Consider the following 25,056-nt stretch of genomic DNA (forward strand, 5'->3'; position numbering starts at 1 on the left):
ATGCCACTGTTGGCTACTTCCTACTAATCCAAGAGAAAATTCCTGAACCTAAAGAGAAACAATAACCAGAAATAAACTTTATGGAATCATTGTCTCCTGCCCAATCTGAGTCACAATTCCCCACAAGAGAAGTTCCGGAACTGTATGTAATGCCATAGTCAAGAGTTTCTTTCAAGTATCTGAGCACCCGCATCCCAGCTTTCCAATGACTCATGAGGCTTGTTTGAGAACCTGCTCAAAACACTAACAGCAAAACTAATATCTGGTTTGGTGTTACACAAGCAGATCAGACTGCCGACCAACCTCATGTACCTCCCAATGTCTACTAGTGCTGATGTATCCTCAATGGATACCTTTGCATTCACCTCCATAGGTGTAGCTATCTCCTTGCACTCGGTCATGCCAAACGCCTTCAAGATCTTCCATGCATACTTCTTCTGAGAGATGAAGATCCTTTATTGGCTCTTGCCAGACTTCAATCTCCAAATAATAGTGCAGCAAGCCTAAGTCTGTCATTTCAAACTCAGAACTCGGCCTTTCAAGTTTGGTTGATCATATCTTCATAGTCACCTATAATAAGAAGGTCGTCCACATATAAGACAATCACTGCAGACTTTTTACCATCTCTGTAAACATACAAGTTAGCATCTGAGGCATATCTTTTGAAGTTTAAGCTTAAAAAGAACTTATCTATTTGCTAGTACCATGCTTTGGGGGCTTGTTTTAGCCAATATAATGCCTTCTTCAACTTATACATTTTGTTCTCAGAATGGGGGACCTCCATCCTGGCTGAGCCACGTACACCTCCTCCTTGAGGTCACCATTTAAGAACGTTGATTGAACATCCATTTGGTAAATTGGCGACTGCTTGTGGGTGGCAACTACAAGTACTATGCGAATAGTGGTCATTCTGGTCGTTGGGGCAAATGACTCTTGAAAATCAAACCCTTCAACCTGTGAAAATCCCCAGGCAACCAATCTGGCTTTATACTTTTCTAAGGTACCATCAGCCTTGTACTTTACCTTCCAGATCCACTTGGTGCCAATAACCTTTCGCTTTGCTAGCCGATCCACTAGCTCCCAAGTGTCATTCTTCATTATGTTGTCATACTCGGCTTGCATAGCTGCCTTCCATGCTGAATCTACAAGTGCTTCTTCCAAGTTAGTTGACTTCTTTACTTCTCTTATAATCTCAGCCATTAAGGCCATATTGACTATGTGAGCAGAAGCCCTCCTTTTCTCCTCTATTCTCTGAGACCTCCTTGGTCCGTCTGTCTTCTCCTCAACAGATCCAAGCATAGGATTATTATGGTCATAGAGCTGCTTCACCCAACGCGGCAATGTCTTTTCCGGTGGGGTGATGTCAGGTCGGTAAACTTTTTCCTTATTATCTGAAGATGATGCTTCCTTCTCCTTAAGGATAGGGACAGCTCTCGGGATAGGTTCATAGTGAACTACTTCGCTTGATGATAAAGTGAAAGAACTTGCCTTCTCCTCCTCCACTTTATGCAACTCCTCCTTGAACACTACATCACAGCTCGTGATTATCTTCTTTGACTCTTTGTCATATAATTTGTAAGCCTTCTACTCATCACTATAACCCAAGAAGATACATTTTCTACTTTTTGGTTTTAACTTGTTTCTCTTCTCATCTGGAACATATGCATAACATTCTTATCCAAAAATTCTGAAATGTGAGATAGATGGTTTATTACCGGTATAAGCCTCATAAGGTGTTTTTTCCTTGAGAGCCTTTGTGTAGCTCCGATTTAGAATGTAGACTACAATATTAACAGCTTCAGTCTAAAAATGGTTAGACAATCCCTTACCCTTTAGCATGCATCTTGCCATCTCTACAATGGTGCAATTTATGCGTTCCACAATACCGTTTTGCTGAGGTTCTACTGAGGTGTGTGAGGCGTCGTCAATTGATGCTTGATCCCTTTGCTCTTGCAAAAGTCTTTAAACTCCTTTGAGTTAAACTCACCACCACCATCTGTTCTAAATTTCTTCACACTTCCCTGTTTCATTCTCAACAAGTTTGAGTCATTCTTTAAACTTACCAAAAGCTTGAGCCTTATCACGAAGGAAGTACACCTACATCTTCCTACTATAGTTGTCGACAATCAACATAAAATAAGAAGATCCCCCCAAGGCCTATGTAGGCATCTTACCGCACAAGTCAGCATGCACCAACTCTAGAGGAGCCTATGCTCTATTCTTGCTTTCCTGTGGAAATGACTTTCTCTGTTGCTTGCCCATCATACAAGCTTCACATGGTTCCTTCAATTCAGTCACTGTAGGTAGGTGAGTAACCATACCTTGCTTTTGCATCTCCTTCAACACTGCAAATCCGATGAGTCCAAACATTTTATGCCAAAGCTTACTTGTGCCCACTCCAACGGTGTCTGTAAGAGCACTTAGCTCATACAAGTTGTTCTTTCTTTCTCCTTTGCCAACAATTTTGCCAGCACTGTCAAAAATTTCTACACCTGTCTACTTGAATCTCACTTCATGACCAAGATCAGTTATGACATCAACTGATAATAGATTTCTCTTAATTTCAAGAACATACAACACATCTGAAAGCTTTTTAACTTCACCATTTGCAGTGATAAAAGAAATAGTACATGTGCGCGCAGCAGGGCATTTTGCATCATTTCCAACTGTTAGCAGTCATGTTTGTCATGCCTTGTCATCTCCTGCCTGTGAGCCTCAGTCTGAGTCAGACGAGGACATTAGGAGCTCTGACATGTCTGTCATTTGTTTTAATGGAGGAGGCTAGTCACTCTCGACTGGCTGTCAGTTTGCATTTCTATGCATTCCCTTTATTTGTCGGGGTCCAGTGTGCATTTTTAGGGCAGTTTCTGCATTTCCCAGGCTGTCCACACCTGCCATGTATTGTCCCCCTGTTTCGGGATTTTCTGGCCCCAGATGTGCCAGGTCAACATTTTGCGACTGTATTTAATGTAGTCGGACTGCATTAAATGCAGTCGGCCCAGTATTTAGGGCCCCTGGGGCAGGTCGGCCAGTTTTGGGCTCTTTTGGCTATATATGGCCAGCCCCCCACACTTGGCAGATCATCTCTCAGTCTTCTTCCTCTTCAGCAGGTGCACACTCCGACATCCTTTTCCTCCGTGATGGTGCTGCCATCGTCATCAGCCTGATCTGGTGCCCTCACTGACGCTGTGGGCTGCGTGCAGGGACTGATCAGTCCATTTCAGTGTATTCAGCATTCATTTCAGTCAGTGCAGATTTCTCTTCCTTATTTTCTGCTTTCTCTCTCCCTCCTTGTTCGTATTTCCTCTTCCGCAGCGCACTCTCACATGATATCATCGCCAAACTGAGAGTACGGAGGTCTTCATCGACTGGAGAGACACCACACCTATCATCTGTTGCTGCCCCCCCTTCTCTCCAACAGCCAGGCGGCCCCTCCAGGTGGTCTATACATTTGCGTTTGCTACATCAGCCCCTTCCAGAGGCTTCCACGTCATCAACCAGCCCCTGTCTACTTGCGTTTTCAGCTGGGCGGCCTTCTCTTCAGCTGGGCGACTCCACTACAGGCTGCGTTTTGCATCCAAGGTGGTCGTATTCCCTCCTGGCGGCTCATCTCCAACTGGCATTTCTCTTCTTGGCTGTATTTTGGTGCCTGGCAACTTTCCCTCCGGATTTTGTGCCCTACACAGCTGCGTTTTCACCTCCTGGTGATAGGCGACCTGATTTCCTGGAGTTTGGTGGTTCTTCTGGTGGTTAGTGACCATTCTGGTGGTCATTCTTCGGCATTGGCACAGTTTTCTTTGGTGTTTGGTGTTTTGCAGATTTAGAAGATGTCTTATCATCAGTTTACAAGTTTTGATGACTCACATAATGAGCTTTTGTCTCGAAATTCATCTGAACGGAGGCGTGATTTCTATCACGAGGACCGTCGTCCGAAGTCTATTCCTCTTTCCCGTCCCCCCTTCTATTCATGTATCTCGGCGATCCCCTTCCAGTGGGCCGAAGATGCAGCCTTTGGTACCCCCTGTATAGGTACCCGTACTTCCTCAGCTGCCCAAAGAGGACCGGTTGGATGGCTCCAACTTTTCTCTATGGTCTTGCAAGGTGGAGTGTATCTTGGACTCCTTCGATCTTTGGGAGCTTGTTTATGTTCCTATTCCCCGGCCTAAGGTGGATCCCGCATATGGGACATCTATGGATCGTGCAGCCTTATGGGATCGGCTTAATTCTAGAGCCAGATCTTTCCTCTTTCTGAGTTTGCAGGATTCTGTCCTTGTTAATGTTCACAGGTTGAAGACTGCAGCCGATGTGTGGAGAAAGCTCGCGTCTCTCTATCAACAGAAGACGTTTGCCCACCGGATATCTCTTGAAAAAAAGTTGCAGATGCTCGCTATTGATGATAGTCCTTCCATGAAGGACCACATCAACAGATTACAGGATATGAGGGATGAGCTTACATCCCTCGGCCGGACGATATCTTCTGAAGACATGGCTATGATTCTTTTGACTCAGCTGCCATCGCCTCGGTTTGATGTCTTCTACACCAACCTTCTTACATCGAGGACCCGTGAGAAGCTTCTATGGGAGGAGCTATCCCCGATTGTCTTGGAGCATGACGAGCGACTCAGAGAGGTCAGTGCTAGTGGATCCGACTCCACTAGAGCCTTTGTTGCAGGTTCGGGAGGACAGACGAAGAAGAAGACGAAGTCAAAGGCTAAGAAGGACAGTTCTTCAGGCTCTGACTCAGATTCAGAGCGACCGAAGTGCCCACACTGTGGGAAAGGGACACATCCCGAGGAGAAATGCTGGAAGAAGTACCCTCACCTTCGTCCGGAAGCGAAGGGTGGATCTACATCGGAGCCTTCTTCTACCTCTACACCAGCTGTTACCCATGAGTCAGTGTTCCTTCATATCCATGCTTTGGAGGAGGATCCTTCTTCCGTGGTTACAGTGTCTTCTCCGCAACCTTGGTTAGTGGACAGTGGTGCTTCGAGTCATATGACTCCCCGAGGTGATTTGTTACAGGGTCTCCGTCCATCAGAGGGTTCAGTCACTGTTGGTGACATGTTATCGGTGCCTATTAGTGGTGTTGGCACATTGCCTTTGTTTACCGACCGACCTTCGAGCTCCTTTTCACAGGCCCTACATGTTCCGGATTTGGGCCTTCCCCTCCTCTCAATTTATGGCCTTACAAGGCTTGGTACACGCGTGATCTTCACCGAGCATACCGTTGTTATTGAGGATTCTTTTACAGGAGTTGTCTTATCTACAGGTTGGCAGGAGAGCGGGCTTTACAGGCTCCATTCCCCTTCTTTGATGCAGGGTCCTCCGAGGCAGTCTATTGCTACATCCGTTCCCGCTTGGGCACCTTCTATTCCACAGGTTCCTTCCCATTCCCCACCCTCTCCTCCAGTGGTTCCCTCGTACCTCCCATACCTTTCAGAGGGGGACGATCTCGGTGATGCGGCTGTGGATTCCCTGGCCCCTAGTGTTTTAGAGGGGGCTTTCCCGGATCGTGAGGAGCTCCTTCAACGTGTAAAATATTACACGGCGCAGCGAACAGAATCTGAGAAAGAGATAGAGAGTACACAACAGATAATAGGAGAATCAGTAAAATTCTTTAACTCCAAACAACTGATACAAAGATGGCTCTGTCCACCCGTGCGCTTCCAATGAATGAAGCTTAGATGGCGATCTAGACAGAAGATAGGTGAAGAGCTTAAGGCTAGCTGGAACAACAACTCTGACTGGGTGAAAGATGAGTGTGAGATGGCTGCGAAGGGGTTTAGCTTTTATAGCCCGCGAAGGTCGTTAGGTCGGCCTGCTGACCGACCTACCATATGAGCCTCCACTAGTCGGCCAGGGAATATTCCAGGGAATATTCCCTTTACCATCGGGCCGGGGGCGCTGCCCCCGGACCCCCGCCAGGGGGGCCGCTGGCCCCCCTGGGACCCCCCAGCCAGGGGCCGCTTCCGCGGCCCCCGGACCCCACAATAGGGGCCCCTTTTAACTCCCTTACCACGCAACTCAATGCAATGTGCCTCGAGTTGCTACCAGCATAACCACTCCGTCTAACCCAAAGATTAGACCCACAACAGTCACCTTTTTGCCATCCGGTCACATAGACCTCATCTGATATACAAGTCAGGACTCAACCAATGTCCGGGCTCACATTTGGCTTCTCCTCATAATGGGGGCCTTACAACTTTGAGCACCATGGATCATTGGTAGCACCTAATGAGGGTGGGGCATTGATCATATCTAACACCCCCCCTCAATGTCCACCCATAGGTTAACTATCTCCTCGGCCCAATGCCGAGTCTCTGAAGATGAACTTGAAGCAGATCCTTCGTAAGTGCTTTGGTGAAGATATCTGCTCCATTCTCCTCTGTTGGACAGTAGACCAATTCCACTATCCCATCCTCCATCAAATCACGCACATAGTGATACTGGATCTCTATATGTTTGGTGCGTGCATGAAACACTGGATTTTTGGCAATGGCGATGCAACTCTGATTGTCACATCTCAGCACAGTTGGTTCTTCATCCTGCACTCCCATATGCCATAGAATCCTTCTCAACCATACGGCCTCACATGCAGCAAAACAAGCTGCCTTGTACTCTGCTTCGGTAGAAGACAATGCCACTGTTGGTTGCTTCTTACTAATCCAAGAGAAAATTCCTGAACCCAAAGAGAAACAATAACCAGAAACTGACTTCCTGGAATCAATGTCTCCTGCCCAATCTGAGTCACAGTTCCCCACAAGAGAAGTTCCGAAACTGTATGTGATACCATAGTCAAGAGTTTTCTTCAAGTATCTGAGCACCCGCATCCCAGCCTTCCAATGACTCTCATGAGGTTTGTTTGAGAACCTGCTCAAAACACCAACAGCAAAACTGATATCTGGTCTGGTGTTACACAAGTAGATTAGACTGCCGACCAACCTCCTATACCTCCCAATGTCTGCTAGTGCTGATGTATCCTCAACGGATAACTTTACATTCACCTCCATAGGTGTAGCTATCTCCTTGCACTCGGTCATGCCAAATGCCTTCAAGATCTCCCATGCATACTTCTTCTGAGAGATGAAGATCTTTCCTGGCTCTTGCCAGACTTCAATCCCCAAACAATAGTGCAGCAAGCCCAAGTCTGTCATTTCAAACTCAAAACTCAAAGCCTTTCGAGTTTGGTTGATCATATCTTCATAGTCACCTGTAATAAGAAGGTCGTCCACATATAGGACAATCACTACAGACTTTTTACCATCCCTGTAAACATACAAGTTAGCATCTGAGGCACATCTTTTGAAGTTTAGGTTTAAAAAGAACCTATCTATCCGCTGGTACCATGCTCTGGGGGCTTGTTTCAGCCCATACAATGCCTTCTTCAGTTTACACACTTTGTTCTCAGAATGGGGGGCCTCAAACCCTGGTGGCTGAGCCACGTACACCTCCTCCTTGAGGTCACCATTTAAGAACGCTGACTTAACATCCATTTGGTACACTGGCCACTTCTTGTGGGCAGCCACTGCAAGTACCGTGCGAATAGTGGTCATTCTGGCAGTTGGGGCAAATGACTCTTGAAAATCAAACCCTTCAACTTGTGAAAATCCTTGGGCAACCAGTCTAGCTTTGTACTTTTCTAAGGTACCATCAGCCTTGTACTTTACCTTCCAGATCCACTTGGTGCCAATAATCTTCCGCTTTGCTGGCGGATCCACTAGCTCCCAAGTGTCATTCTTCATTATGCTGTCATACTCCGCCTGCATAGCAGCCTTCCATGATGGATCTGCAAGTGCTTCTTCTAAGTCAGTTGGCTCCTTTACTTCTCTCATAATCTCAACCATCAAGGCCATGTTGACTATGTGAGCAGAAGCCCTCCTTTGCTCCTCTATTCTCTCAGACCTCCTTGGTCCGTCTGCCTTCTCCTCAACAGATGCAGGCATAGGATTATTGTGGTCATAGAGCTGCTTCACCCAGCGCGGCAATGGCTTTTCCGGTGGGGTGATGTCAGGTTGGTGAACTTTTTCCTCATCATCTGAAGATGATGCTTCCTCCTCCTTAAGGATAGGGATAGCTCTCGGGACAGGTTCATAGTGGACTACTTCTTCGCTTGATGATAAAGTGGAAGACCTTGCCTTCTCCTCCTCCACTGTATGCGGCTCCTCCTTGAACACCACATCACGGCTCGCGATAATCTTCTTTGCCTCTTGGTCATATAACTTGTAAGCCTTCTGCTCATCACTATAACCCAAGAAGATACATTTTCTGCTTTTTGGTTGTAACTTGTTTCTCTTCTCATCTGGAACATGTGCATAACATTCACATCCAAAAATTCTGAAATGTGAAACAGATGGTTTCTTACCAGTGTAAGCCTCATGAGGTGTTTTTCCCTTGAGAGCCTTTGTGTAGCTCCGATTTAGAATGTAGACTGCAGTATTAACAGCTTCAGCCCAAAAATGGTTAGGCAATCCCTTGCCCTTTAGCATGCATCTTGCCATCTCCACAATGGTACGATTCCTGCGTTCCACAACACCATTCTGCTGAGGTGTGTGAGGCGTCGTCAATTGACGCTTGATCCCTTTGCTCTTGCAAAAGCCTTCAAACTCCTTTGAGTTGAACTCACCACCACCATCTGTTCTAAATTTCTTCACACTTTTCCCTGTTTCATTCTCAACAAGTATTAGCCATTCTTTAAACTTACCAAAAGCTTGAGCCTTATCACGAAGGAAGTACACCCACATCTTCCTACTGTAGTCGTCGACAATCAACATAAAATAAGAAGATCCCCCCAAGGCCTGTGTAGGCATCTTACCACACAAGTCAGCATGCACCAACTCTAGAGGAGCATGTGCTCTATTCTTGCTTTCTTGTGGAAATGCCTTTCTCTGTTGCTTGCCCATCATACAAGCTTCACATGGTTCCTTCAATTCAGTTATTGTAGGTAGGTGAGCAACCATACCTTGCTTTTGCATCTCCTTCAATACTGCAAATCCGATGTGTCCAAACCTTTCATGCCAAAGCTTACTTGTGCCCACTCCAGCGGTGGCTGTAAGAGCACTTAGCTCATACAGGTTGTTCCTTCTTTCTCCTTTGCCAACAATTGTGCCAGCACTATCAATAATTTCTGCACCTGTCTTCTTGAACCTCACTTCATGACCAAGATCAGTTATGGCAGCAACTGATAAGAGATTTCTCCTGATTTCGGGAACATACAACACATTTGAAAGCTTTTTGACTTCACCATTTGCAGCAACAAAAGAAATAGTACCTGTGCCCGCAGCAGGGCATTTAGCATCATTTCCAACCGTCACAGTGATGGATTCTTGTAGAGGCTGCATAGAACTGTATAGACCTTTCTTGTTGGTCATGTGACGGGAGGCCCCACTATCCAACACCCAAGAGTCAGTGGTAGATTCTTCTTGCGCCGAGGAGCACACTTCCTCAATGGTCGCCATGAATAATTCCAACTCTGCTTCAGCCGTATTGGCTGTCTCTTTCCCTTTAGTTTTAAGGGTACCATTCTTTTCATCTGCCTTCTTGACACGACAATCTGCAATCGCATGTCCTTTCTTCTTACAGTAGAAGCACTCTCCTTGAAACTTCTTCTTGCCGCCCTTTTTCTTTTTGTCACCATCATTTTTGGTGGAGGAAACACCTTTGCCTTTTGCATTGGCAGAGAATGCAGCATCTCCATTGTTGCTTCCTTCTCGGGCTTTCAGCCTCAACTCCTCCTCCATTAATAATGCACAAAACTCCTCAAAAGTCAAAGCTTGAGGTCTCACCTGAGTATTAAGGGCAGTTACTAGTCCATCAAACTTTTGTGGACAAATCCGAAGACACCTCCGAGCTAGCTCTTCGCTAGTCTTTTGTATCCCAGCGCCAGCCATCTGGTCGCGCAGATTCTTAATCCGAGTGATGAATGCTTCAACCGTCTCTCCTTCAGCAAACTTCTCCGCTGCTAGTTGATTCTCCAAGTTTTGAATCCTTGTTTGGTTTCGTGTTTCATACTGACTCCTTAGTACATTCCAAGCCTCTGACGCTTTGGTTGTATGCTGAATCAGAGTCAAAACACTGTCAGAACAGCTTGTAACTAAGGCACACAATGCATCTGCATTCCTTCGTTTCCAAGCTCGTAGAAGATCTGCATTCGGAGGAATCATCACACTAGGATTTGATGGGTCGGGGGTAGGCTGTGGTTCTGCGTCAGTCCCCAGCACAGTCTCCAGAAGCTCATAAGAATCAAGGATAGTAGTAATTTTGAACTTCCACAAGGTGTAGTTTGTACCATCTAACTTGCCTTCGCTGAAGGTTGGTGGACGAATCCTCAGTGTTTGAATAGCCGGTACAGCAGCACCACCTCCTGCACCGCTTCCTGATGCGCCAGAACTGCTTCCCGGAGTCGACATCGTTTCTCTTTGCTGTTGAAGCCTTTGCCTCTTGCACTCTCTCCGATCTCTAGAGCCCCCTGGGCTCTGATACCATGTAAAATATTACACGGCGCAGCGAACAGAATCTGAGAAAGAGATAGAGAGTACACAACAGATAATAGGAGAATCAGTAAAATTCTTTAACTCCAAACAACTGATACAAAGATGGCTCTGTCCACCCGTGCGCTTCCAATGAATGAAGCTTAGATGGCGATCTAGACAGAAGATAGGTGAAGAGCTTAAGGCTAGCTGGAACAACAACTCTGACTGGGTGAAAGATGAGTGTGAGATGGCTGCGAAGGGGTTTAGCTTTTATAGCCCGCGAAGGTCGTTAGGTCGGCCTGCTGACCGACCTACCATATGAGCCTCCACTAGTCGGCCAGGGAATATTCCAGGGAATATTCCCTTTACCATCGGGCCGGCCACGCAACTCAATGCAATGTGCCTCGAGTTGCTACCAGCATAACCACTCCGTCTAACCCAAAGATTAGACCCACAACAGTCACCTTTTTGCCATCCGGTCACATAGACCTCATCTGATATACAAGTCAGGACTCAACCAATGTCCGGGCTCACATTTGGCTTCTCCTCATAATGGGGGCCTTACAACTTTGAGCACCATGGATCATTGGTAGCACCTAATGAGGGTGGGGCATTGATCATATCTAACACAACGGCAGTCTACTTCGACGGACTTCATCGACATTGGCATTCCTCTTGCCATCCCCGGATCCATTTCTTCTTCGGCCTTCCGTCACATCCAGGATCTGAGAGGGGGTGTTAGCAGTCATGTTTGTCATGCCTTGTCATCTCCTGCCTGTGAGCCTCAGTCTGAGTCAAACGATGATATTAGGAGCTCTGACATGTCTGTCATTTGTTTTGATGGAGAAGGCTAGTCACTCTCGACTGGTTATTAGTTTGCATTTCTATGCATTCCCTTTATTTGTCGGGGTCCAATGTACATTTTTAGGGCAGTTTCTGCATTTCCCAGGCTGTCCACACCTGCCAGGTATTGTCCCCCTGTTTCGGGATTTTCTGGCCCCAGATGTGCCACGTCAGCATTTTGCGACTGCATTTAATGCAATCGACCCAGTATTTAGGGCCCCTGGGGCAGGTCGGCCAGTTTTGGGCTCTTTTGGCTATATATAGCCAGCCCCCCACACTTGGCAGATCATCTCTCAGTCTTCTTCCTCTTCAGCAGGTGCACACTCCGACATCCTTTTCCTCCGTGATGGTGCTGCCATCGTCATCAGCCTGATCTGGTGCCCTCACTGACGCTGTGGGCTGCGTGCAAGGACTGATCAGTCCATTTCAGTGTATTCAGCATTCATTTCAGTCAGTGCAGATTTCTCTTCCTTATTTTTTGCTTTCTCTCTCTCTCCCTCCGTGTTCGTATTTCCTCTTCCGCAGCGTACTCTCACACCAACCATCATAGTAATGGATTTTTGTAGAGGCTGCATAGAACTATATAGACCTTTCTTGTTGGTCATGTGACGGGAGGCCCCACTATCCAACACCCATGAGTCAGTGGTTGATGCCAGGAGGCATATTCTACGGTGGATTCCGTGAGGTTTTACGGTGGATTCCGTAAACTTAGATGACCGGGGCTCATACACAAAGAGGATTCTTTGTGCGAGAAGTTGATGGGGACGCCTGTCCTTTTCGGGCGTTTCATTAATTTAGTGTGTACATGGGTGATTCCATAGCGGGTGATTCCGCAAAATGCATATTAAATTAATAAACGTTTATGAGTTTAGAGTGCGCACTCGTAATAAATTAAGGTTAGGATTTATTTCTAACCAGTTGATTTATTTATGTAGCTGAAGACTGCTAGGTATTCACTTTTGTCGGTTTAATTGTGTTATTTTACTAACGATTGTGAATGCTTCAGTTGATGTGTAGAGATAGCAGCAGTGGCGGAGGAAAGCATTGGAGTCTAGCGGGTTTTCGACTTTTGGACTAGATTTTGATAGGCGCCACGCCTATATTTTGTTATGTCTATTGAGACATTGATTATTTATTATTATTTTGTATGCGCTTATGCGCCTGGATATGTTATTTCTATTTGGACATTGAGATTGGGCGTGCCAGATACTATGGGCACCGTCCATTAGCTTTATTTTCCTATTTTTGGTAGAAAGCAAACTCAAAAGCTAAAAGCTTGTCATATTTTTGTAATTGGGCTATTTTTGAGCATAAAGATTGGAAATATACATTAAATACATGCTTTGTGAAGCGCTCACACAAGGCATGGGGGAGATTGAACCCAATTTGTCTCTTGTCTCATGTCGTGCTTGCTTTTACATTGGTGTTTATGCTAAAAAGTAGAGTACTTTGTTCTTGGGGACCTTTGGGAATTCACTACGTGAGCTACCTGCGTCCGATCTGCGCACCAGTGGTATCAGAGCGGAGCAGAGATCAAGGGCTTCCAATCGCTACCAATCTCGGGCGAAGGCGGAGCTCTAGGAACAAACGGCCTCTACAGTCAATCTCGTCGCGAACCGTCGATACAGGCAGACCTCTGGCGATCAAGAACCCCTATTCCCACTGTCAGATCGCGAAGGACCAATCTCTGTCGGCGGAGGACCACTCATCAATTCTCTTCTTCAAGTCGTTGAAAAAAAACAGTGAGAAAGCTCTAATCTTCTTCATTAAAAAGCTTAATTACAAAGCTTAAGAGCTTAAGAGAAGCCTAAGCTTCAAATCGTCAAGTCGTGGCAAGAGGACCCCCGAAAATTCCGCGTTTAAAAAAAAACGGCCCCCCCCCCTTCACGATCAGAAACGGCGGCCTCTTTCTTAAGCTTATTAAGCTTAAGCTTAACTAATTAAGCTTAAGTCCCTCCATACTCTGCAAGTCAGTGAAGGCAGACAAGTCTGCAAACTCTCGGTCACGCACTCCAGAAGTCAAGTTCAGCAAGTCACTTGGAATCAAGTCCTGCAAGTCCTGCAAATCGGCTAAGTCCAACAAGTTCACAACCCTGCAAGTCTGTTAAGTCTGCAACTCTGCAAGTCAGACTAAATCAGAACTGACTAGTGCTTAAAACTCATAGAAGACTTGTTCGTTTGCAAAAACTCTGAACTGGAAAGTTGTTCGCAGCAAGCTGTTTTACCTATCTGCAAGTTCGTTGAAGTACTTTCAGCAAACGGAGACAGAAATATTGCAGAATTTCTGAAAATTGAAGAAAATACCCAAAAATACATAGCCTTGTAACCCCAAATTTGAGCTACGCTCATCCCGCTAACTGATTTTGAGTGAGAAAGGTTTGTTGAGTTTTACAGGATGACTACCCCACATATGGATGATCCTATGGCTGAAGACGATCTACCCGAGCCTACCATGGAACAAAAGCTGGATCTTATCATGTTACAATTGGAAGAAGAGCGAAGAGCTAGGCAAGCCTTGCAAGCGCAATTGACAAAGCTACAAGGAGCGTCCACTGATAAAGAAGAATCCCAAGCTGAAGATCTGATTCGCTGTACCATCGACGCCACTCTTGAAGCACAAACCATTCGCAAGGAATCCAAGATAAGTAAACAAAGTTTCAAGTTTCGCACTTTCAATGGCATAAGAGAAGGAAAGACTGTTTTATCATTCATTAGCCAGTTTGATGACTATTTCCATGAGGAAACTTATCCTGAGAAAGATAAAATCAAGTGTGTTACTAATCATCTGATAGATAGAGCATCACTTTGGTGGACTGTCGTCCGCAAGAGCATAGAATGTCCTGCTACATGGGAAGATTTCAAGAAGAAGTTCATGCAAAATTTCCTTCCACCGCAATTTCATGAGAAGGCTATCAAGCAATGGGATTTACTTCAACAACGCAACCGTGAGCCTATACCACAGTATACAGAGCATTTTTGGAATGCACTCTTACAGCTACGCATGCTTGAAGACGTACCAGAGACGACCCATAAGCGGAAGTACATGTCTGGACTTCTTGGACATTACTACACTGAGGTGAATATGTTCAAGCCTGCTACCCTTGAAGATGCCATCTCCTTAGCTCACGACACTGAAGATAAGTTACGCGGAAGAGATCGACGACCACAGCCATTCCAAGCAAACGGTAATTATGGATCTAAACAATTCAATTCAAATTTCAGAAGGTTTAATCCAGGTCGTTTTTCATCACCATCTTTCCGCAAGAATTGGCCTAACCACCTGCATTACCATCCACTGTCAATCCAAATCTTAAGCCTATCCAACAAGCAAATCCAAATATACCCAGACTCCCAGCCATTGCAAATAATGTGACCAAAGCCAAGCCCATCGTATGCTACAAGTGTCACCAGCCAGGGCATCTCGCAGCAAATTGTCATTCAAAGAAGCCATCAGCACATATCAACTACCTTGGAGCTATGGACGAAGACGAGCATGAGGATATGCCGGATTTCACTGAAGAAGAAGATGATCCTACTACTACTTCCGACACTTTACCAGGTATGCCTACTTCACATTCATTGTTGACTATGAAATGTATGGTGCATGGAAAAGAAAGAATTATATTGCATGATGACGGTAGTACGCATGACTTTATTTCAGCAAAATTGGTAAAGGAATTGAAATTGCATACAGTACCTACGCACTATCGCATAAAAGCTGCATTTTTAGGCACTAGGTACAATGGCACACAAGAAGTTCAAGATTTAGAAATCCAAATTGGTCCATATATTGAAAGAAGAAATTTCTTAGTTGTCCCATTACAGTCTAGCGACATTATTCTAGGAATGCCATGGAGACACCAACATAATCCCAATATAGATTATTCCACACACACAATGAATATAAATTTTCAAGGAAAATCTATTACATTATTTGGTATGCATGCATCTCATATGTTTCCACTGCTTTCGCATGCTCAAGCAAAACGTGCACTACGCAAGAATACTAAATCATATCTCATTTGGGTGAATGAATTACACGCAAAAGAAACTCATATGCATCCTAGGCATAAGGAATTTCTAGCATATTTTAAGGATTGTTTTGCAGAAGACCTACCACCAGGTTTACCTCCATCACGTCCAGAAGACCATAAGATTGACCTAATACCTGGCACACAACCACCTTGCAAAGCCCCATATAGGCACAATCAAATAGAGCAAAAAGAAATCCAGACTCAAGTAGAAGAATTACTAAATAGAGGTTTAATTCGACCTAGCAGTTCTCCATTCGGTGCACCTGTGCTCCTAGTCAAGAAAAAGAATAATACTTATCGGATGTGTATTGACTACCGAGCATTAAACAAGATCACTGTAAAGAATATGTATCCTATACCTAGAGTTGACGACCTTATGGACAAACTGCAAGGATCTTCTATATTTAGTAAAATTGACCTTAAATCTGGATATCATCAGGTGAGGTTAGATAGATCCGACATATTTAAGACTGCATTCAGGACACAGTTTGGCCATTACGAATTCTTAGTTATGCCATTCGGATTAACTAATGCACCTGCTACTTTCAGTAGAATGATGAATCGTATTTTTTTAAAATATCAATATTGTGTGATTGTTTTCTTTGATGATATTTTAGTGTTCAGTCAAAGTGAAAAAGAGCATTATGAGCATTTATCATTAGTTTTTCAATTACTGAAAGAAAATCAATTGTTTGCAAATCCTGACAAGAGTGAATTCTTTAAGACAGAAATAGAATATCTAGGTCATATTGTATCAAAAGAAGGAATTAAAGTTGATCCTAAGAAAATTGACGCAATATTGCATTGGCCTATTCCTAAAAATGTACATGAATTACGCTCATTCCTTGGTCTTGCTAGTTTCTATAGGAAGTTTGTACGTAATTTCTCATTACTTGCTTTACCACTGACCAAACTTCTTAAGAAATGTATTGTTTATCAATGGACTGAAAACCAGCAGAAATCCTTTGATTTACTCAAACGTGCATTGACCAATGCCCCTGTCCTACAATTGCCTGACTTTAATAGACCATTCTTTTTAGTTGTGACTGATGCTAGCGGATCAGGAATAGGAGCTGTGCTTATGCAAGACAACCATCCAATAGCATATTCTAGTTCTAAGCTGAAACCCTCTGAGCTCAAATATTCCACTTATGACAAGGAACTCTTAGCAGTTGTACAAGCATTGAAACAATGGAAGCATTATTTAATGGGTTCAGAATTCATGATAAAGACTGACTAGCAAAGCATTAGACATCTACTTAGCCAATCCCAAATTTCTGACCGCCATATCAAATGGGCTTCATTCATTCAAAGTTTCCATCCTATCATTCAATACCAACCTGGAAAAGAAAATGTAGTTGCCGATGCATTAAGTAGAAGACCTGCAATTCATAACATTTCTATCATATCTTTTGATTCTTTGATTGCTATGAAAGACACATATCACCAGGATATTACTTTTCATTCTGATTGGCAAAAATTAGTTCAAAATAATTTCATTCATGTTGATTCATTGTCATATAATGATGGATTTATGTTCTTTGAAAAGAGACTGTGTGTTACTATTCCATTCCGATCTTTTGTTTTGAATGAAATTCATTGTCCCCCATATCAAGGTCATAGAGGTATCATTTCTACATTACGCATGTTAACTGAAGATTTTTATTGGCCGCATATGGATGCAGATGTGTCTAATTTTGTTTCTGAATGTTTAATTTGTCAAAGAATAAAAAGACATCATGGTAAACAGTATGGGTTATTAATGCCTTTATCTATTCCATCTAAACCTTGGGAACATATATCTATGGATTTCATTACTGGCTTACCAAATACTAAATCTAACCATGACATGATTTGGACAATTGTAGATAGATTTAGTAAGCAAGCATATTTCATTGCATGTAAGAAAACTTTAATAACATCACAAGCAGCACAGTTATTTTTGAAAACTATTTTTACTAACTATGGATTGCCGAAAGTGATTATTTCATATAGAGATTCTAGATTTTGTAATAGTTTCTGGATTACACTGTTTGCAAATCTAGGCACAAAGATTGATTTCTCATCTGCATTTCATCCAGAAACAAATGGACAAACCGAAGCCACAAATAGCACCATTTTAGATCTTTTACGTGCATACACTATCTCTAAACCTCAGACATGGGATACTCACTTACATTTATTACAGTTTGCTTACAATAATACACCGCACACATCTACAAAGAAAGCACCTTTTGAAGTTATTTATGGACATAGATTATATACACCTGTTGCCTCTTTGTCTAATAGAATACAAAGTGCCGATGATATTGCTGTTATGCATAACACTATTTTTGATGAGGTCAATGATATGATTGCTAAAGCCCAACAATCATATACCAAACAAGCCAACAAGAAAAGACAAGCCATGAATTTCAAAGTTGATGATTATGTTTGGCTTAGAATAGAAAAGCGTAGACTGCAAAGTGTAGATAGACATCCAGTTGTTAAATTAGCCCCTAAATTCTACGGACCATTTAGAATCATTCATAAGATTAATGACAATGCATTCAAGTTAGAATTGCCATCTCATTGGAAAATTCATAATACATTTCATATTGAGACCATTTAGAGGACAATTACCTATCCACCCTGTCTATGAAAACCCACCTTTACTAGAAGAAGAGACTGAAATACTTGAACCAGAAGCCATCATAGACACTGACTATATGACCACTAGAACTGGCCGAAGGTATTCTAGATATCTAGTGAAATTTAAGAACCATCCTGTAGAGGAAGCACAATGGATGCACGCTAGAGACCTAAATGCTTTCCCCACTCTGTTAGCTCCACATTGAGCTAATAGCAATTGAGGTCAATTGCTATCCCACCCCGGGGGTATGATGCCAGGAGGCATATTCTACGGTGGATTCCGTGAGGTTTTACGGTGGATTCCGTAAACTTAGATGACCGGGGCTCATACACAAAGAGGATTCTTTGTGCGAGAAGTTGATGGGGACGCCTGTCCTTTTCGGACATTTCATTAATTTAGTGTGTACATGGGTGATTCCATAGCGGGTGATTCCGCAAAATGCATATTAAATTAATAAACGTTTATGAATTTAGAGTGCGCACTCGTAATAAATTAAGGTTAGGATTTATTTCTAACCAGTTGATTTATTTATGTAGCTGAAGACTGCTAGGTATTCACTTTTGTCGGTTTAATTGTGTTATTTTACTAACGATTGTGAATGCTTCAGTTGATGTGTAGAGATAGCAGCAGTGGCGGAGGAAAGCATTGGAGTCTAGCGGGTTTTCGACTTTTGGACTAGATTTTGATAGGCGCCACGCCTATATTTTGTTATGTCTATTGAGACATCGATTATTTATTATTATTTTGTATGCGCTTATGCGCCTGGATATGTTATTTCTATTTGGACATTGAGATTGGGCGTGCCAGATACTATGGGCACCGTCCATTAGCTTTATTTTCCTATTTTTGGTAGAAAGCAAACTCAAAAGCTAAAAGCTTGTCATATTTTTGTAATTGGGTTATTTTTTAGCATAAAGATTGGAAATATACATTAAATACATGCTTTGTGAAGCGCTCACACAAGGCATGGGGGAGATTGAACCCAATTTGTCTCTTGTCTCATGTCGTGCTTGTTTTTACATTGGTGTTTATGCTAAAAAGTAGAGTACTTTGTTCTTGGGGACCTTTGGGAATTCACTACGTGAGCTACCTGCGTCCGATCTGCGCACCAGTGGTAAATTCTTCTTGCGTCGAGGAGCACACTTCCTTAATGGTCACCATAAATAACTCCAACTCTGCTTCAACTGTATTGGCTCTCTCTTTCCCTTTACTTTTAAGGGTACCATTTTTTTCATATGCCTTCTTGACACGACAATCTGCGATTACATGTCCTTTCTTCTTGCAGTAAAAGCATTCTTCTTGAAACTTCTTACCGCCCTTCTTCTTTTTGTCCCCATCATTTTTTGTGGAGGAACCACTTTACCTTTTGCATTGGCAGAGAATGCAGCATCTCCATTGTTGCTTCGTTCTCGGGCTTTCAGCCTCAACTCCTTCTCCATTAATAATACACAAAACTCCTCAAAAGTCAAAGCTTGAGGTTTCACCTAAGTATTAAGAGCAATTACTAGTCCATCAAACTTTTGTGAACAAATCCGAAGACACGTCCGAGCTAGCTCTTCGCTAGTCTTTTGTATCCCAACGCTAGCCATCTGATCACGCAGATTCTTAATCCGAGTGATGAATGTTTCAACCGTCTCTCCTTTAGCAAACTTCTCCGCTGCTAGTTGATTCTCCAAGTTTTGAATCCTTGTTTGGTTTCATGTTTCATACTGACTCCTCAGTACATTCCAAGCCTCTGATGCTTTGATTGTATGCTAAATCAAAGTCAGAACACTGTCATAACAGCTTGTAACTAAGGTGCACAATGCATCTGCATTCCTTCGTTTCCAAGCTCGTAGAATATTTGCATTCGGAGGAATCATCACTAGAATTTGATGGATCGGGGATAGGCTATGGTTCTGCGTCAATCCCCAGCACAGTCTCCAAAAGCTAATAAGAATCAATGATAGTTGTAATTTTGAATTTCCACAAGGTGTAGTTTGTACCATCTAACTCGCCTTTGTTGCAGGTTGGTGAACGATTTCTTAGTGTTTGAATAGCTAGTGTAGCAGCACCACTTCCTGATGCGCCAGAACCGCTTCTGGAAGACGACATTGTTCCTCTTTGCTGTTGAAGCCTTTGCCTCTTGCGCACTCTTCAATCCCTAGAGTCCCCTGGGCTCTGATACTATGTAAAAAATTACATGGCGCAACGAGCAGAATCTTAGAAAGAGAGAATACACAGTAGATAAGATGAGAATAACAAAATTTATTTATCTCCAAACAACTTATACAAAGATGACTGAAGAGCTTAAGGCTAGCTGGAACAACTCTGACTAGGTGAAAGATGAATAATAGATGGTTGTAAAGGATTTAGCTTTTATAGCTTGTGAAGGGAGTCATGATGAATGACCTTTCATATGCATATGTGTTTGTTGACCTTCCATGTACCCATGTGTCTGTTGACCTTCCATGTGCACCTCCACTAGTTGGCCAGGGAATATTCCCTTTACCATTGGCTAGAGCCCAGACCCACAACAGTCACCTTTTTGCAATCCGGTCACATAGACCTCATCTGACATACAAGTTAGAACTCAACCAATATCCGAGCTCACATATAGCTTCTCCTCATAATGGGGGCCTTACAACTTTGAGCACCATAGATCATTGGTGACACCTTATGAGAGTGGAGCATTGAGTATATCTAACAAAATCAATCTTTAGCTAGCCATTGCTTCGAATCGTTACATACACATTCCCAACCTCCAGGGTTCACATGGTGTTGCAACATCCTTAAAAAGAGTCACATGGTCTAAACCAGACTTTTCTATTTGCCCTTCTTGTAGGAGGTCCTGTTCTCATTCATTGTTTCATTGTCACTGTCGATCCACACCAGCCTTGCAAGCATTCCACTTTTTAGCAGGGTTGACAGGCAGGTCTTGAAGCTGTCTCCACTGACTAAGAAAGACCTGAAGAGAAGTGCAGATTTCAGAGTTAATCAAAGCGAACACATGAAAGAAGAGACTTACAGGATAAAGATGGCAGCCCTTCTGATCCCTTGAAGATGTCTAGTTGAGTATCGCAGAATCATAAACCGCACTTGCTGTCAACCATGAAGGAAGATAACTGCAGCAAAACCCTCAGTTCTGTCATGACCATCATGCCTAACCTATCCTATCTTCACTTGCAGTGGCCACGCAGGTTATCAAATGAGATGGTATGGTCCAACATGCAGGGATGAAGGCACTATACAAACACATACGCTTCTTGCAGCTATCCTCGAGAGGCATTCTTTTGGATATCAAAGGTTACGCAATTTTCAGTGCAATCACATAGAAAAGAGAGATGCAGTGCTTGAGCATGCATTTTGGTCTTGATCCTCTCATCCAAGCTGTGATTCTGCATCCCATTAGAAAGATTCAAATTGAATTTTATCCAAATAAATTGGAAGGAAGGAAAAAGCACAATATCCGGTACCCATTGGCTGCTATGTTATCATGGGAAATTTCAAGCCCACCTTGAGTTGGAAAAGTAAACACACTGCAAATTCACAAGTTCATGATCTAAACGCAACTTCTGACTTCTGGATGAGAAATTTAATCAGATCAACAACTCTGTATAGCCAGTTCCCAGTTCAAGTGCTACTCATTAGTATCATGACTTGTACCACACCAGCCATACCTTAGATGGAAAGTTCCATCTCCTTTTTTACCCATCTTGTGTCAATATCAAGCCTTAGTTGCTTTCATGCACACTTTTGAGAACATGCTCAACCATGGCAACCCTCATCCTTCAAGAACTTTCCTAATCTCTTCAATTTTCCACTGATGGTGGTGAAGCATGGAAGAGTGCTATCCCCCACAGTAAATTCATACACTTTGTAGCCGTCTTCAATCCAGGCCCTTCCAGGCTTGTTAAAAGCTTCTTCATCTTTTCTTAATACTTGTAGGATTTTAGCATCCTTCCACATTTGAGCATCAGCATAGAGATTTGACATGATAACATACTCAGCAGAACCATTAAAAGTTGATTGAGCAGCTTTCTCAAAACATCGTACTCCTTGCTCCAAAGTTCCAAATTTGCTGCTGGATGTGAGCAAAGACCTCAAACCAGCACCATCTGGCAACATTGGCAATTTTTCCATTAAAGACTCTGCCTCACTTAAACAACCTGCACGCCCAAGAAGATCAATTACACAATTAAAGTGCTCGACATTGGGTAGAATGCCATAATCCATGCTCATAAGCTCGAAAAATTGCAGGCCTTGTTCCACATCTCCCACATGACAAAACCCCATCAAAACACTTGTGAAGGTTCTGTTATCAGGCTTGCAGCCTTCCTCCCGCATGTCGTAAAGACACTTTCTAGCCAGGTTGCTGTGGCCATGCCAAGCATAAGCTCCAATCATTGCATTCCACATGGCCAAATTGCGTTCCTTGAATCTACTAAACACTTTGCACGAGTCCACGAGACTGCCACATTGTGCATACATCTCAACAAGGGCTGTACCTACAATTGTGCACACACCTAGTCCACTCTCAATTAACTGACCTACTACTAGATTGCCATGCCCTATAGCACCAATGCAACCACAAGCCTTCAAAGCGTAAGAGACTGCAATGTTGTCTGGTTTAATATCATCGCATTGCATTTTTGCAAAAGCTGCTAATGCAAGTACACCTAGTCCATGCTCAATGTAACCAGCAATCAATGTACTGAAAATCACCACATCCCTACTTGGCAGTTCTTTGAGAACTGCAAGAGCAGCCTCCAGATCTCCACAGTTTGCATACATCTCTATAAGCGTGGCCCCTATGGCAGTGTCTAATTCATAACTGCTTTGCTTTATCTGACTGTGTATCAGCTTTCCCTTTTCTAAGGCTTTGGCATTAGCACATGCCTTCAAGGCACACAAAAGCAAAGGTTTGTCTGGCTCCATCCCACTCAATCGCATCCTTTCATACAATTCAAGCACCAATAGTACTTGACCAGAGTCAGCATAACCTTGAATCAATGTACTAAAAGCCACTATATTCTGGTTAGATGATTTGTCAAAAAGAGAATGTGCATCATACAGTCTCCCACATTTTGAATACATGTCAACAAGAGAACTCATTAAAACCACATTCGACTCCAGCCCACCCCTCACAACATGATCATGAATCACCATACCATTCCTTACTGCGCCAGCACTACCACATGCTTTTATGACACCTGAATAAGTAATGTCATCAGGTGAAACACCCTCTTTCTGCATTCTCTCAAAAACCTCAAAAGCAAAAAAGCCAGAACGATGTGTCGCACACCCTACAAGTAATGCATTCCATGAAACGATGGTTTGATTTTCCAGCTTATCAAACACTAGAATTGCCTCCTCCAGCTTTCCACACTTGACATACATATCAACAATCGTGCTTCCAATATGATTATCTGATTCAAACCCTGCATTTATGATGAGAGCATGTATCAGCATACCCTCCGCTAATGATTCTGTCTCAACACATGCTTTCATAGCACATGCAAATGAAACTTTGTTTGGTTTAACCTTCTGTTGATGCATGTTTTCAAATATCTCAAGAGCAAGGAGACCATGTCCGCAATTGACATAACCTGTAATCATCGTGTTCCAAAGAACTACGTCCTTGGTCTCAAATGTATCCAGCACACAGTGGGCATCCATCAAGCAGCCACACTTTGTGTACATGTCAATAAGGGCACTCCCAACAAATGTATCAGCTTGAAGCCCCCGCTCGACAATGCAGCTGTGTAGGAGTGCACCCAGTGGAAGACTACCAAGGCTGCCACATGCTTTCAACATGCTGGAGAAGATAAATTGGTTTGGGCATATACCCCCATCCTGCTGCATTAGGTCATATAGGCAGAGGGCCCCAAGGTAATCTCCGAGAGCCATGTGTGCCATGATGATGGCATGCCATGTATACACAGTCGGGGCAGCAATCTTACAGAACACAATGTTTGCTGCAAGAAGGTGGCCATAGGAAGCACACGAACAGATGAGATGGTCTGCGAGAACGGATCCGAGGTCAAGTCCACTGCTGATCATGAGACAGTGCAACTGCTGGAGTATGGTGGCACCCTCATCGTGTTGCTCTTGTTGGCTGGCAAATGCCCGCAAGACAGAAAGCATGGTGTCCTGAGGGACAGGCACGCCACGCTGGCGGTGCATGCCTTCGATATATCGCAAGGCAGCTACGAGGCTCCTTTCTCTGCAGGGAGACATCAACCGTTTGTTGTCTGCAAGGAGATGGCTTAGAAATCTGCACAACATTCTTTCCCGTATGAATTTGCAGGCCGTAGGGTAAGAAGGCCAGCAGAGTGGCACTACAGGTCCCGTGCGCCGGATTCACCATCATCATGACAAGGAAGAAAAAAGCACAAATTCGAGGCGACCTGATGGTGGTCTCTGCTCGTGATGCGAAGCCGGTGCTCTGCTCTTGATGCAGTGGCAAGGAAATGCTCACAAAGGGAATGTGTATGTATGTATATATATATGATCTACTTTTCAGTTTTGTAGCAAATATTGCACTTACCAATAATATTTTCATTTTCATTTTCCTCGTAATTATTTGTTTTCTTATTGTCACAGGTTAACTACAGTGAAGGCAAGTTAACTCAAGTAAGAGACGAGTATCACATACAAGGGGCACATGGGTTGCTCTTCTTAAATTAGATTTGGAAGATTACGAAAGGGGTGATTTGACCCCAACATGCAGCTTTGAGCCCTCTCTTCTCCTCGGCTTTGGATGTTGCTATTGCGCTTCTCAATATGTCACCTCCTATCAACCTTCCACTCTGTGTATCTGAGACTCCATTCTTGTGCTAGAGTGGATGAGCAGAACAAAGAAGGTAAGAAGGAGATCTACCGAAAAGAGCACACTGCAAAGCTTATTCTTCATCTTGACTCCTTCATGCTACTATCTTTTGTTATCTTTTATAGGATGTATCGCTAGTCTGCAAAACGATAGCTATGGAGGAGTATGTACTAGTCAATTCTTGAGCCTGGTTCTGAGCCTAATCACAAACAACAAATGGACTAGGTCAAGCTTGTTGTTGTTTGATCTAACAAGGCTAAATCTTCC

General features: G+C 43.5%; 1 protein-coding gene across 1 annotated transcript; it reads right to left on the bottom strand.

Moving 5' to 3' along the window:
• Positions 1–20,218: 20,218 nt before the first annotated feature.
• On the bottom strand, positions 20,219–24,429 carry LOC148027487 (pentatricopeptide repeat-containing protein At3g16610-like). Its single transcript, XM_087689207.1, has one exon. It carries the CDS (start codon positions 24,243–24,245, stop codon positions 21,726–21,728), a length of 2,520 nt encoding a protein of 839 aa, XP_087545333.1. The 5' UTR covers positions 24,246–24,429; the 3' UTR covers positions 20,219–21,725.
• Between the last annotated feature and the right edge of the window lie 627 nt (positions 24,430–25,056).

This window comes from Lygodium microphyllum, chromosome 12 (assembly GCF_053477565.2).
Source record: "Lygodium microphyllum isolate KBCC chromosome 12, Lygodium_microphyllum_v1.1.10, whole genome shotgun sequence".
Classification (NCBI taxonomy): Eukaryota; Viridiplantae; Streptophyta; class Polypodiopsida; order Schizaeales; family Lygodiaceae; genus Lygodium; species Lygodium microphyllum.